General features: G+C 43.9%; 1 protein-coding gene across 1 annotated transcript in view; it reads right to left on the reverse strand.

The window, feature by feature from the left end:
- The window catches only part of LOC114643526 (NACHT, LRR and PYD domains-containing protein 3-like), a 2,412,635-nt gene that overhangs the window by 212,699 nt on the left and 2,184,746 nt on the right, over positions 1 to 15,190 (reverse strand). Inside the window, exon 22 of the mRNA XM_051925773.1 lies at positions 7,094 to 7,267. Coding sequence (XP_051781733.1) covers positions 7,094 to 7,267 — 174 coding nt within the window. The remainder of the gene's footprint in view (positions 1 to 7,093; positions 7,268 to 15,190) is intronic.

Here is a 15,190-nt window from a genome sequence, read left to right on the forward strand (position 1 = left end):
AAGTAGGAGAACCCACAAATACCACTGATCCAGTTTTACACTGTGAGGCCTTGTGTCCTGCTCTACCGCAAGTGAAGCATTTCATGGATTCAGACGTGACAAACACAATATAGTCACTGCCGTCCACTTTAAATCAGAGGGCTACATTGATATCGTCGTTCATGTTGTTTAGTATCATATATACTTGTCTACGAAACGAAACAACATGTTTTAATTCATGCCGTTTGCAAACAAGAGGGATCACAGTTAATTCTGAAACGATCTGGCCATAACGCTTCAGTTCATTTACCAGAACATCATTCTTTAAAAATGGGAGGAACATTTGAAACTATTACTTTTTTTAGCAGGTGTTGATAAAGGCAAAACAGGGACAATCGCTCCGCTTATAACTAACCCTTCCTCTACCAACTGATTCACCAGGGATTCCTCATTTACAAAAACCACCACCGATTTATTCATTCTTGATGCAGAGCGGACATTTTTATATCCAACTACTCTCCCAACTGCCTCCACACATGTCTCAACAGAGACCACCGGATCCGCCAAGATCTTAGCGCCATTGTGGCAGGAGAGATTATCAAAAAACTTTGGCAATAAACCCAGCACTGACTCTTTGGACACGGCCATGGCCAAAAACACACGCTAAGGCCATGTCTTAACTAACAACAAACTTTACAACAGTAATATAACTAAGAGAAAAGAAGAAAAAAAGATAGAAAATACAAATAACTCACAGAGACCCTCCACGAACGAAACCGGCCAGCAACCCACAATCACACCAACCAGACCAGAGCAGTCAACTGACAGAGAATAGATAGATAGATAGATAGATAGATAGATAGATAGATAGATAGATAGATAGATAGATAGATAGATAGATAGATAGATAGATAGATAGATAGATAGATAGATAGATAGATAGATAGATAGATAATCAAACATAAACATACACAATCAATAGAAAAGAAAAGCCACATTTCAGACTAAACAGCAGATCCATACATCAGACCCCCACTACTCCCCCCTTACTCTCCTCCTACTCCACACATTACTAATCACGTGGTATTGATGCCCACCATTTCTTTCTCTTTCTCTTGCCCACCACAGTGAAATCAGAAGTTCATTTTCAGCTCCCCTTCATTGACTGAGCACAGCCCCCCTTTCACCCCCACACATTTTCAGACCCCCCCCCATTCTATTCATCTGTTTATAAAAAGCAAACTCCAGTCTCATTCTTAATAAACATTCAACTTAAACATCAAACAAATATCCGTCGGTTCTGACCCACATTGCTTATTATTTCGACTTTTTAAAATGGCCAGCTTTGCTTCACCTAATAGAAAGTTGAACAGTTGAATCCTGCATCGAGTTTTCTTATTATATTTAATTCCAAAAATGAACAGGACTTCATTAAAAGTTCTAGTCAAATCGGTACACAAAGCTTCAAAGAATCTGAAGAACACCGCCAGTCGATTACAATACAAAAACAAATGAAAAATTGTTTCTTATTGTCCACAGAAAATGCAAAAATCATTTTCATCTTCTTTAATAATGTTTATAAAGGAGTTGGTGGCAATGATCCCATGCCCAATTCTCCACTGCACGGCTTGTTCAGCTCCCTCCACGCAGACCCCCTGTGCCCTACCACTCCCAGCTTCTCCCTCCATGGAGTGTCCAGCACAGACCCCAATGCAGAGAAGTGAATCCCCTTAACGCAGTACTCATAAAGCTCTCTCTTGGTCAGAGAATCAAAGCCCCCCACTGTTCTTTTGGTGAACTAAACAACTGAATGGTCTGGCAGTAATGAGAGGTCCACAGCGGGGCAAACATCCAACTTATTGCCAGTGGAGCTGATGGAGTCATTGAGTCAGTGGTGGTCTTTATCTAGTGCTGAATCGTCCTGACTGACTTTACTTCAAGAAGAGAAGCCAAGACTTCAGCATCAATAAATAACTTGGTAGTGGCATCATAAATCTGTGCCAGTGTCAGTACCTGATGCTTAATAAGAACTGAAACAAAACTCTCACTGTGCAAGAGAGAGCATGAAAAGACAGAGTTAAAAATTAAAGGCTCATTTTGTAGCCACCCAGTTGTATTAAAATTCCTCCTAAACACCAAGTGCCAAGTTAATAGGACACCTCTGTAAAATTCTGGCAACACAGAAAGGTCCATTTTTTTGTAGATTTATTACCAAAAGTGCTTCATCAAACCCTAACCCCACCCACATGACGAAGGAAACTCAGTGCTAACTCCCTCCAACTCAGGGAATACGAAACACAGAAGAGCTTCTGTAGGACTTGGAGCCTGAGGGCTGCGACTTTTGAGGGGATATCCAGAAGTCCCTGACCGTCTTCTTCCAACGGTAAAAACAGCACACTCTGCCTTAGCCAATGTAAGCTGTCCCAGAAGAAATTGACCAAGACTCTTTGGATCTTCTTTAAAAGCCCCAGAGGGGGGTCACCACACATGAGTTTGTGCCACAGCATTGAGGCCACCAAATTATTGATGATGATCACCCGCCCTCTGTATGACAGTTTAAGTACAATCCACTTCCACTAGTTCAGACGAGAGGTCACTTTCTCTAAGAGTCCCTCCCAATTACTCTTGTCCACCCCCTCACTGCCCATGACCACTCCAAGATACTTGAAGCACTTCCTGTTCCACTTTAGTCCACCAGGCCAGTCTGGTAGTGAACATCCAGACCAGGAGCCCAGTAAGAAGATGTTACTCTTAGTCCAATTGATTTTTGCTGATGATATGTTCTTGAATATTTGTTGGGAAGAAATTAAAACTTCAATGTCCCCCTTTGATTTGATGAAGACAACAACATCATCAGCGTAGGCCAAACATTTGAAATTAACATTTGGGCAGGATGGAAATGTCACCCCCTGTAGTCTCTGCCTCAACTGAAAGAGAAACGGCTCGATGGCCAAAGCCTAGAGCAGACCAGACAAGGGGCAGCCCTGCCGAATTCCCCTCCTGACTGCAAATGGTGCGCTCAGAGTGCCATTAACTTTTAAAATCCCAAAGACATTGGTGTACAGCAGTGCAATCATCTGAACAAAATTATCACCAAACCCAAAACATTTCAATGTTTTAAACAAAAAACGGTGATCTACTTGGTCAAAAGCTTTCTCCTGGTCAATGGACAAGATTCCTAAATCCATCCCAGAAAGGTCTGAGGCTGAAATGATATCCCACAATACAAAAATATTGTCATAAATAGTCCTGTCAGGCACACAATATGTCTGACAGGGAATGACGATCAGGTCCATCACAGTCCTCAGGCGGCTGGCCAGGGCCATCAAGATGATCTTATAGTCCGTGCACAGCAGGCTCACGGGGCGCCAGGTCTTTCTTTGGCAAAGGTCTCCCTTCTTAGGCAGCATAGTGACGACTGCTCTTCTGCAGCTCAACGGCAATTCTCCGTCCTGTAAACTCTCTAAGAACACCGCGTACACCTCCGCACCCAGCATGTACCAGAAATGTTTATAGAATTCAGCTGGGATGCCATTGAGTCCTGGTGCCTTTCCAGTATTTAAATCATCCAGTGTATCTGAGAATTCTTGAAGGCTGATGTCAGCCTCCAGCTTTAGCTTGACCGTGTCTGTAAGTTTGGGTAATCCGTACAAAGAGTCCAACATGGCCGAATCATCAATTACACCATCCTTGAATAAATCTGAGTAAAAAGACACTGCAAAGTTCCTGATCTCCTCTGTGGTGTGCAGCTCACGACCTTCAGCGTCCTGCAGCATGTGGATCACTTTACTCTCGGCCTCTTTCTTTTCCAGATTAAAGAAACATTTTGTAGGTGCGTCCAGGTGATTTAAAGTTTGAAAACTCGAGCGCACCAAGGCACCTTGGGCACGGAGCTCCAGGAGTTCAGAAAGGGATTTTTTTCTGGACTTTAAAACAGCAAGCGTTTCTTCACTAAAGCAGTCTTGTAAGATGCTGTGCATATTTGTGATGTCCTCTTCCAGGCTCTTCATTTCATAAAGACACCGCCTGGTCACTTGCTGAGTGTACTACTGGCAAAAGGCTTTTATCTGCACCTTCGACACATCCCACCACTGTCGAAGAGATGGGAATCTGGACTTGGTTTGTGTCCACTGCAGCCAGAAAAACTACAAACACTTGAGGAAATGAGAATCCTCTAACAGGGAGACATTAAAGTGGCAAAGAGATTTAGAGAAAGGTTTTACAGGGACAGAGACATTCATTCCCACCAGAGAGTGATCTGAGAATCCGACAGGGCAAATATATGCCTTTGTGATCATGTTCAGCAGGTGCCTCAGACAGTAGAAACGGTCCAAACGCACCATCGAAATGCACCCACCGCCCCCCTTAACCCAGGTGTACTGCCTATCTGATGGAAGTTTCTCCAGATGTCCACCAGGTCCGAGTGGTCTAATAAGGAGCGTAAAGCTTGGACAGACGCTGGATGAGGCTCAGCACCATTACAGTCCAGTAAGTTATTTTCCGTACAATTAAAATCTCCTCCGACTAACAGGATCTCCCCATTAACAAAGGTCTCCAGCACCTTCCTCAGAGCTTTAAAGAATCAAAGTCTCTCTCCTCCATTCATTGGCGCGTAAGTGTTAATAAACACCAAATCTTGGCTCTTGTCTTTCACCTTAACTACCAAGAGGTGCCCAGCCACCACCTCACTAATATTAGTGATTTGTAAATTTGCAGTTTTTGAGATCATTATGGCCACCCCAGCACTGATGTGTGACCCATGACTCAGGACAGCCTGACCCCCCCACTCACACAACCAGTCCGGCTGATTTCTAACATCAGAGTGAGTTTCCTATAAGAAAGTGACCTGAAGAGCCTTTTGGTTCAAACAGAGCGGCTCTCTTTGCAGTCGCCCTACAGCCATTCACATTTAAACTCCCAATGTGTAAAGACTGCATTGACGAATCACAAATGGGAGTGAACAGCACTGCACATGTCAACCAAAAATAAGGGAGATTCAAGAACATATCCATTACTTCTGAAAAATAGACTTTCGCACCCTGCTAAAAACATTTTTAAGCCTGGTAGTTTCCTTCGGGTCCATTCCCAGACACATCACCCTCTGAGTGGACACCACAAACAATGGAAGGTCAGGGAAGTGATCCTCTACTCTAATAACCCTCTTGCCTTCGATGAAGTCTAAAAACTTCCTAATGCTCACAATGTTATACCCGTCACTGAGTCTGTATTGGGACGAGGTCGTACTCCTCACTGAGATGTCAGTGTCACCGTCGTCGTGCTCACGATCACTCAGGTCGCTGTGACAATCACTTTGACTTCTAAGAGTCTAGCTACACCCTTGAGATGGCTCACCAGCTACGTGACTTTTCTCTGCAGATTTTTTAGTGTCTGGTTTTTCTTTTCGTTTTCGAGTGTGAACTGTAAATTCCTCCTCACGCCCCCACTCCTGCACTCTCCCTCTGATCGGTCTCGCCACTCACACCCACTGTTGTCTCACTCCTCTGTCCTTCCACAGAGCTCATCTCGGTGCGCTCAGTCAGGCGCCCGTCAGCACACGCCGGTGTTTCTACATCCACGTCAGTAGCCATAGCTTCATTCACAGCGGGGCCGACGGGCGCAGCTCTCACTGTGCCGACCTTCGCCGTCTTATCCCCACCGCTGTGGACCTCCGCAGTCTCCAGCTCATCTTTACTCGGTTCTCTGTGCACAGACTCGCACTGAGCACTCCTATCTGACTCGTGTTTAACGGGATTGCCGGGCTCAGCCGACGCATTCCCTTCAGTAGTCAGCCGGCTCGTCTCAGGAGCGACTGTTAACACTACAGTGGGGAGCAAATCACTCACAACCTGTGCTTCAGCTACGAGCTCAGTTACCTCTGCAGTCTCCTCATCCTCCATACTGTCCACCTCCTCACCACTCTCATACTCCGTCTCATCACTCTGTGAAACGGGCAGCGCTTTGGCCCACTGATAAAACGGTCTCATTCTTTTATTGAGACGCCTTGTGTCCAGCCCTGAGTCCCACTTCATCGAGTCTGAAGTAACAAAAACCACAGAATCACAGCCGTCAACCTGGAATCTCAGAGCAACGTTTATGTCCTCATTCATGTTGTTCAGTACCATAAAAAGCTGCCTCCAAAACGAAACAACGTGTTTCAATTCTTTTATTTTACAGCCCAAAGGAATCATCACTACATCAGACAGAACCTGGCCATAGCGGCGCAGTTCCTGCACCAAAACATCATTCTTTAAGAATGGAGGGACATTTGAAATGATAACCATTATTGCAGGTGCTGACAGAGGTAAAAGAGGAACCAAAGCGCCATTAACAATAACCCCCTTCTTCTACAAGTTTATCAACAAGAAATTCTTCATTAAGAAAAACCACCACCGCCTTATTCATTCTTGAGGCTGAACGGACATTCTTATAGCCGACAACATTACTGACAGCCACAACACACTCTTCAGCCGAAATGTGAGGCTCTACCAGGACTTTAGCCCCATGTTGGCAGGAAAGATTCTCATAAAACTGAGACATTAGACCAGGCGACGACCCTTTGGATGCGGACATGGCTACACAAACCAAAGCCGCGTCTTATCTGACAAAACCCCCAGATACAGAAATAAAATAAGAAATCAAAGATTCAAAAGAGGAAGAAAAACAAAACTTACAGAAACACCGACCTCAAATGTCACGACTCAGACACGGCCACCCCAGACCACACTAATCGAAAGACATACCGACAGCAAGACAGTATAGATAGATAGATAGATAGATAGATAGATAGATAGATAGATAGATAGATAGATAGATAGATAGATAGATAGATAGATAGATAGATAGATAGATAGATAGATAGATAGATAGATAGATAGATAGATAGATGTATGGCACTATATGACAGACAGATAGATAGATAGATAGATAGATAGATAGATAGATAGATAGATAGATAGATAGATAGATAGATAGATAGATAGATAGATAGATAGATAGATAGATAGATAGATAGATAGATAGATAGATAGATAGATGTGAAAGGCACTATATCATGTGATCAGCCCGCCCATCAATAACACACTCACACCCCCCACCCCTCCCCCTCTTTACTCACCTCAGTGTCACTAATTTACAGTTGTCACTCCTGAGCCCCTCACTCAGCTGACGAGCCCCTGAATCTTTCAGCTTGTTGTTGTTCAGGTCCAGTTCAGTCAGCCGTGAGTTTGGAGACGAGAGGACCGAGGAGAGAGCTGAGCAGCAGGCCGAGGTGAGACCACAAGAGTCAAACCTGTGAAGAAGAAGAGAGACGAGTGAGGACAGACAGGCAGACAGAAGGACACACAGTACAAGGGCTCAATGACTGCACCGTCTTCACTGAAATGCACTTTGACCCTGAGACCACCGCTGTCCTTATAAGGTAAGGCGCTATATACCTGACAGGGTCTTCTGCCTTCCTGCCACACTGACTGGTGACAAGTCACTCAAAGTGACATGTGGACACTGGACAGGAATGTGAAGGACATGAGGCTGACAGTGTCCTGCACTCGAGGGTCCAGACAGACTTGTCAAAGCCGATGACAGCGGAGGGACCACCTTGGATTTGTGTCTGTAACTGAGGACTCAGCACATTGAGGGGCTTTGACTGATTTGCAGGACCCCATCCACAGATTCCTGTTAGACACGCCGGTCACTGCTGGACATTGGAGAGTGCGACACTCGAGTGTCTGTCATGGTGGGCTCTCCTGATGTCAAACCACTTAGACGATGAGGACCCTCTGTCTGTTTATTGTGACAAAGACTGGACTGACTGTGTGATCAGTGACATAATGGACAGGGTGGACAGGACTGACATGTGACACTTCTGACACTCACACGTCACATGCTGACCGGTGCCACTGACCAGCTGACCTCAGTCCACTAAAGGCCTCACTGCTGGTGACCTCAGTTTTCTTATTTCTCTCCTAATTTGTAATAAAGCCAGTGGACGAGCTCTGAATGGACACTCAGCATCCCAAAGTCCAGTCCCCTGGGCACAGAGGTGGTCTGAGTGGACTGTGAAGTGACCCCCATTACTGCTGACCACTGCTGTCCACTCCCAGCTCTCCTCTGACCTGAGCTGCCCATTCAGAGCAAAATGGCAGAGTGACCTGCTAGCATCGCCACCTGTTGGTAGGTGTTAGAAATGACACAATTGACATCTCAGTGACATCAAACCACACGGAGAATTAAAGAAGAAAAAGACAAGAAGAACAGCAGCTGGGCCACCGAAAGAGAAAAGAATCAGAAGATCACAAGAAGAACACATCAGGGGCTCAGAAAAGGTGGACAATCATCAGGAATTCAGCAGTCCGGACCACCAGGATTAACTCACCTGTGAAGATCAGGAAACAAATCAAAAGAACAACAACACATCCCATAATAAACAGACAGAATATGAACGAAGGTGAAAGAAAACCAAACAATCGTCTCTTCATAGCTCAGTCCTAAATCACAAGCAAATCCTTTTAGTTCTGAAGACACAACTGAAGCCCCCATGGCAGTCTGTTTGAGGGGTCTTGCTTCTCGAGGTCCGACCACATAAACCTCACAGTCTGAGGGCCAACGCGATTCTCTCAATGACTTCTTCAGGGCAAACAATAAAACATAACACACGTTACTAAATAAATCCTAAAAACGTCACTCTGTGACAATGACAATGACGTGTGTGACATTAAAGAGTATTGGTGTCCACTGCAGCTGTCCCCGTGTTTAGGACCCCCATCATTTGTGTGTCCTCGATGTCACATTAGGATACGCTGGTTAAGGCCAATGTCTGCAGACACTTTGGAACATTCAAATGAGGACATGTCCCCTGTTCAAGGTGCCAGCGTTGTAATAAAGGGTGACACCATTGTCATCAATCAAGTGACGATTTGTCTAAAAAACAGGCGAGACTCGAGCTGTGAGGGTAGAATACACGACAATGGGGTCACGTCACAAGTCTGATGTGCAGGACACCAACAGAGGAGCACATGGACATCAGGAGCAGAAAAGTGACGTCAGAGAGGGGCTGAGCAAATGTCACTTTGTCACTAAGGTTCTCAAGGGGGGACAACTGAAATCAGAAACTAATAGAAAGTGCTGGGGATTGTGATGGACACTTGAGGGCACAGAAAGAGAACTGGAGTGTCAAGATAGATAGATAGATAGATAGATAGATAGATAGATAGATAGATAGATAGATAGATAGATAGATAGATAGATAGATAGATAGATAGATAGATAGATAGATAGATAGATAGATAGATAGATAGATATTTTTATTTTTAATATAAACTTTATTTTGCACTATAAACAGCAGACATGAACACATCAATCCCAATAACAATGTCATTACTCCTCCACTACTCCCAGTCCCCACACATTAAGTACACACGTCTGTATTTAGTATTCATCACTCCAGCTAATCCTTCTAACATTTAACATTATAATTTCACACCCGCTCTTCTTTGTTATTCCAAATTGATTTTTCGTTGCGCCCCCCTCAGTAGAGCACAGCATCCCCTTCACTCCCCACACTTTTTCAAATTCTTCGATATTACACATTGTTTTATAATATGTAAATTCTAGCTTGATTCTTGAAATTACATAAAATTTGAAAATAAACAGTACCTCATCTGGTAACGTACCACACTGTTTATTATTACGGCTTTTTAAAATGGCTAACTTTGCTTGCCCAAGTAAATAATTTAAAAGTTGAAATTTTGATTTTGATGTCTTGTTATATTTCATGCCCCAAATAAATCTCTGAACATCAAAAGAAACAGTAAATTTTTCACATATTTTCTGAAAATACATCAACAGAGTTTGCAGTCTCATACAATATAAAAATAAATTATAAACAGTCTCTTTCTCCCCACAGAAGGCCCATTTATCGCTCACGTCACTCTGAAGTTTATTTAGAAACACATTAGTTGCGATGACCCCGTGTACGACTCTCCATTGTAAATCGCCTGCTCTCTTATTATTAGGGGGTTTATAAAATTCTCTCCATGCTGGCCTGACCTCTGCTTTTACATTTAATGTTTCAGTCCAGGGTGTCATGATGGTGTTTTTTAAATTTGAAAAATGGAAAACTTTGATGCAGTATACATACACATCTTTTTTTGGTAAAGATCGAAAAAAATTATTTTCCTGTTCGTCAAGCCTTAAAATTGAGTCCTCCCTCACACCATTCATGTCCAATTTGGGTTCCACCTCCAGATCAGTAAAGCAGCCCTCCTCCTCCTCCTCCTCCATCTTGTTATGCACTGAGGTCGAGTTCCCCTGACTGTCTCTTAGCCTGATGAAGTCTTTTCCCATAAACGATAATAAATAATTGACCATTCTTATTGATCGAATGCCCAGCCTTAAAGCTAACGCAGTGGCATCTTTAAAACTCTTGTTGTCCTCCTCCAATAACTGAGAAAAAACCACAATGCCACTTTTGATCAAATTCTTTACAAAACTAATTTTAAAAAGCAGTGGACATGTGAATAAAGAATTAAAAATGACGGGTTCATTGAAAAGTGAAGGGGACTTGAATGGCACTCTATGAAGAAAGGAGCTCCAAGTACATAAAACTCCCTTGTAAAATTTGGGTAACGGAGTGAGATCAAACCTGCTCAAATCTATCAGCAATAACTGCACATCAAAACCCAAATTTTCAATCTTATGGAAAAATGAAAGAGCTATTCTTCTTCAAATTAGGGGTTCTAAAGAGAATAAAAGGCGCTGTAAAACTAGCAATCTGAAACTAGTGGCCTTACAGCAGACATCAATCAGGCCTTGTCCTCCTTCCTCCACCGGTAAACAGATGAGCCCTTTCTTCAGCCAGTGCACTCCATTCCAAAAAAAGTTAACTAATAATTTCTGTATGGAGTGTAAGAGTCCTGATGGCGGGTCAACACTCATCAGTCTGTGCCAGAGCATGGAGGCAACAAGATTATTGATAACAAGAACTCTTCCTCTAAAAGAGACCTTAGGCGCAATCCACTGCCATTTCTTCAATCGTAACTCAATCTGTTGTAAACAGCCCTCCCAGTTGTCTTTTTCAATGTCCTCACCACCCAGCACAACCCCGAGGTAATGGAAAGCTTTCCTATTCCAGCCCAGACCTGATGGTAAGACTGGCGGAGGACGATGTGCCCAGTCCCCTGATAAATATGCATTCCCCTTCTCCCAGTTAACTTTAGCAGAAGATGCTCCCTCAAAAAGTGCTAAACATTTACACACAGCGGAGACGTCTTCATCAGAATTCACAAACACCACATCATCTGCATAGGCCAGAAATTTAAAAGTAAGATTTTTACACAATGGAATTGTAAATCCCTGCAGGTGTTTCTCAAGCTGCCTAAAAAAAAGGTTCAATGGAGATGGCGTATAACATCCCTGACAAAGGACACCCCTGATGAATCCCCCTGGTCACAGCGAATGGCCAGCTTAACACCCCATTGATTTTTAAGACTCCAAACACGTTTGAAATCAACAATTTGATGTAGTTTACAAAAGGTAAACCAAAACCAAATGCTCTTAGAGTTGTGAATAAATATTTGTGGTTGATCCAATCAAAAGCCTTTTCTTGGTCTAAAGACAGAACGCCAACATCGAGGTTGAAAGTTTTCGATGCAGATATGACGTCCCTCAGCACAAATATGTTGTCGTGAATTTGTCTGTCCGGTATGCAGTAGGACTGGTAGGGGTTGATGATGCTGACCATCACTTTTCTCAGCCTTGTCGCTAACCCTTTTGAAATGATTTTATAGTCCATGTTGAGTAAGCTCACAGGCCTCGAGTTCTTCAGAAGGCAGAGGTTGCCTTTCTTAGGGAAAAAAGTGACGACAGCTCGGCAACAGCTGACCGGAAGCTCCCCTGCTTGTAAACTGTCCTGTACAACCTCAAAAAAATCCATGCCCAATAACGGCCAGAACTGTTTACAAAATTCAACCATTAATCCATCAATTCCTAGCGTCTTTCCAGTATTTAGACCATTGAGTGCAACTGTGAGTTCTTGAAAAGTGAGGTCACTGTCCAGAAACTTGGCAGAATCGTCAGAAATGTGAGGCAGTCCTTTGAACAAAATGGCTGAAGAAGAGAGACTGAGCGGCTCCTCTGAAAACAAAGTCTCGTAAAATGACACAGCAAAGTCCCAGATGTCCTCAGGCTCTCTCAGCTCTTCTCTAGTATCTGTTTGGAGAACATAAATAACTTTACCTTGGGCCTCCTTTTTTTCCCAAAGCAAAGAAAAATTTTGTAGGTGCATCTAGATGATTAAGTTGTTGAAAACGAGAACGTATTAAAGCTCCGTGAGCTCGAAGCTCCAATAAATCCCATAGTGTTGTTTTCTTCGTGGTCAGGGTGTGCAGCAGATCCTCAGAGTAGCCATGTAACAGAGTCTGATGTATCTCGGTGATCTCCTCCTCCAGTGTCTTCATTTTTAAAATGCAGGCCTTGGTGACGTGTTCAGTGTATTGCTGACAGAATTGTTGAATCTGCACCTTGGACACATCCCACCACTGTCTCAGGGATCCAAAACGCAGCTTGGTGGAACTCCACTGCTTCCAAAAGAAATTAAAACATTTCACAAAGTGACTGTCCTGAAGGAGAGTGGTGTTGAAGTGCCAGTATGATTTAGATGGGAGGAGAAAGGTAAAAGAAACCAGAGAGTGATTGGAAAAAGTGACAGGAGTGATAAGAGTGTTAGTTAATAAATTGAGGTTTTTGACTGTAAAAGCGATCCAAACATGCCATTGAGTGGTGCCCTTTGCTCCCTTTGAGCCACGTGAACTGTTTGTCAGCTGGAAAGTGAGACGCCACACATCCACCAAGTCGTAGGCCTCGACGATTTCCTTAAGTATACGGACTGACCCCAAGTGCAGCTCGGCCCCATTTCTATCCATAACACAGTCCTCTGTACAATTAAAATCCCCCCCCCCCCAGCACGACGATCTCATTATTAGTAAATTCATCCAAAATCCCCTGTAATAATTCAAAAAAATCCACCCTGGCAGTGCCGTTATTTGGGGCATAAACATTAATAAAAACCAACGAGTGGGGGCCATCCTCTGCCTGCACAACTAACAGTCTGCCAGCCATAACCTCAGTCACCTTTGTGATTTTTACTAATCAGCACTGCCACCCCCGCGCTCACACTGGTGCCATGACTGAAAAAGCCCGTCCCTCCCCAGTCCTGCACCCAGGCGGCCTGACTCTCCAGATCTGAGTGGGTCTCTTGTAAGAACCCCACATCTAAGTGCTTTTGTCTTTAAAATCACAGACCAAGTTCTTCTTCAAATTGCCTCGACAGCCATTCACATTTAGGGTCCCCACATGTAACTCCGCCATAGTTACACCACAAAAGAAACAAAGAACACACCAGAAAACCTAGAGATTCACTTTCTTGACTTGACCATCCATCAGGACTTATTTTGAAGAATCTTGCGCACTCTGCTCATTACGTTTTTGAACATGGTGGTCTCCTTTTGGTCCAACCCTAAATTAGCTGCATAGCACTTTATATTTTTTGCTGAACTCAAAAAGAGATTGAGGTCCGGAAAATAGTCTTGTACTTGAACACCCCTCTTTCCCTCTAAATATATCAAGAACTTCCTGATGCTCTTCGTACTGTATCCTCCTTTAGGCTTCAAACCAAACACTGAGAAGGTGTTACCAGAAATGTCAGAGTCATTCTCTCCTTCACCCTCCACACCTTCACCACTATCCGCAATATCCCTCTTTTTAACTGACACAATTTGTTTTTTGGACAGATTGTCAGACATTAAACTCTTCTTTGTGCCCGTGGTGGACTCCACTGCTTCTTTTCTTTTCCTAGTGGTTATTTGTGATGTCTCCTTACACCCACTCGACTCCACACTCACATCCATCATGGCTGCCTCACTCTCTCCTGCTCTCTTTATAACTTTTATTTCCTTGCTGCTGCTGCTTGCTATTTGTTTGGTGCCCAGGCCCAAGTCAAGATTGTCCCCATTAACATCAACAATGGCCATGTCTGAGTTTGTGTCATTATTGGTGGGCAGTGTTGCACCACTTGGAGACGATCATCTCCTGTTGCATCATTACAGCTCCCTTCATCCTGAAGCAGGGGGACATTCTTATCACTGCAGACCTCTGCAGCCTGACCAGTGGAGGCCTCCTCAGTCTCAGCTGTGCGCCCTTCTTTAAGGACGGAGGCTCCTTCACCAGGGACACTGGGCTCATCTACAGGTGTATCACCAGCCTCAGCCAGCACACCTTCATTATTATTGTCATGCTCTTGTTTAGAGTCTAGTGCAGCATTATCTTTGTCAGCAGGCTCCATTGGCTCCTCAGTTTCCTTCTCATCTAATTCACTCTCACTATCAGTCAGCTCATCTTCTTCAAACTCCTCCTCCTCTTCAGTCTCTGACTCACTCTCTCTACTTTCTTCATCACTTAAATAAACATTCTCTCTTTTACAGTCAATCGCTTTATGGCCTGCTCTACCACAATTGAAACATTTCATCGATTCTGAACTCACAAACACCACGTAATCTACACCCTCCACTCGGAACTTTAAGGCCACGTTAAGTTCATCATTCGCGTTATTTAAAATCATATTAAAGCTGTCGCCGAAAAGACACGACATGCTTTAAATCAGGGGATCTGCAGCCCAGTGGAATCATGCTAACTGGAGACATCACTTCACCATACCTGCGCAGTTCACGCTGCAAGATTTCATTACTCAAGAATGGAGGCACATTAGAAATAATAATCTTACGGGCAGGAGTCGACAGCGGCAACACTGAGATCAGCGCGCCATTAAGTACAACACCCTGCTCGACCAGTCGGGGCACCAGCGCTTCATCATCCAGGAAAATCACCACCGCTTTATTCATACGTGAGGCCGACCGGACATTCTTACACCCCACCACCCTACTGACCTCCATAACGCAGGCCTCCACCGAGACCACCGGATCAACAAGCAACCTTACAGCGTGCCTTCTGGAAAGGTTAAAAAAACTGTGTGGAGATAAGCCATCTCGTATAACTTTAGACGCCGCCATAGCGGCAAAGCCGAAACAGAGTCCTCTTTAAAAACAGAAAAAGTATTCATAAAACTAAAACAAACAAACAAAAAAAGGAAAAGAGAAAGAGAAAGAGAAATACTCACAACACGCACCAGCTGTCGACGGCCGAAACCACAGACACGTCCACC

This window comes from Erpetoichthys calabaricus, chromosome 4 (genome assembly GCF_900747795.2).
Source record: "Erpetoichthys calabaricus chromosome 4, fErpCal1.3, whole genome shotgun sequence".
Lineage (NCBI taxonomy): Eukaryota > Metazoa > Chordata > Cladistia > Polypteriformes > Polypteridae > Erpetoichthys > Erpetoichthys calabaricus.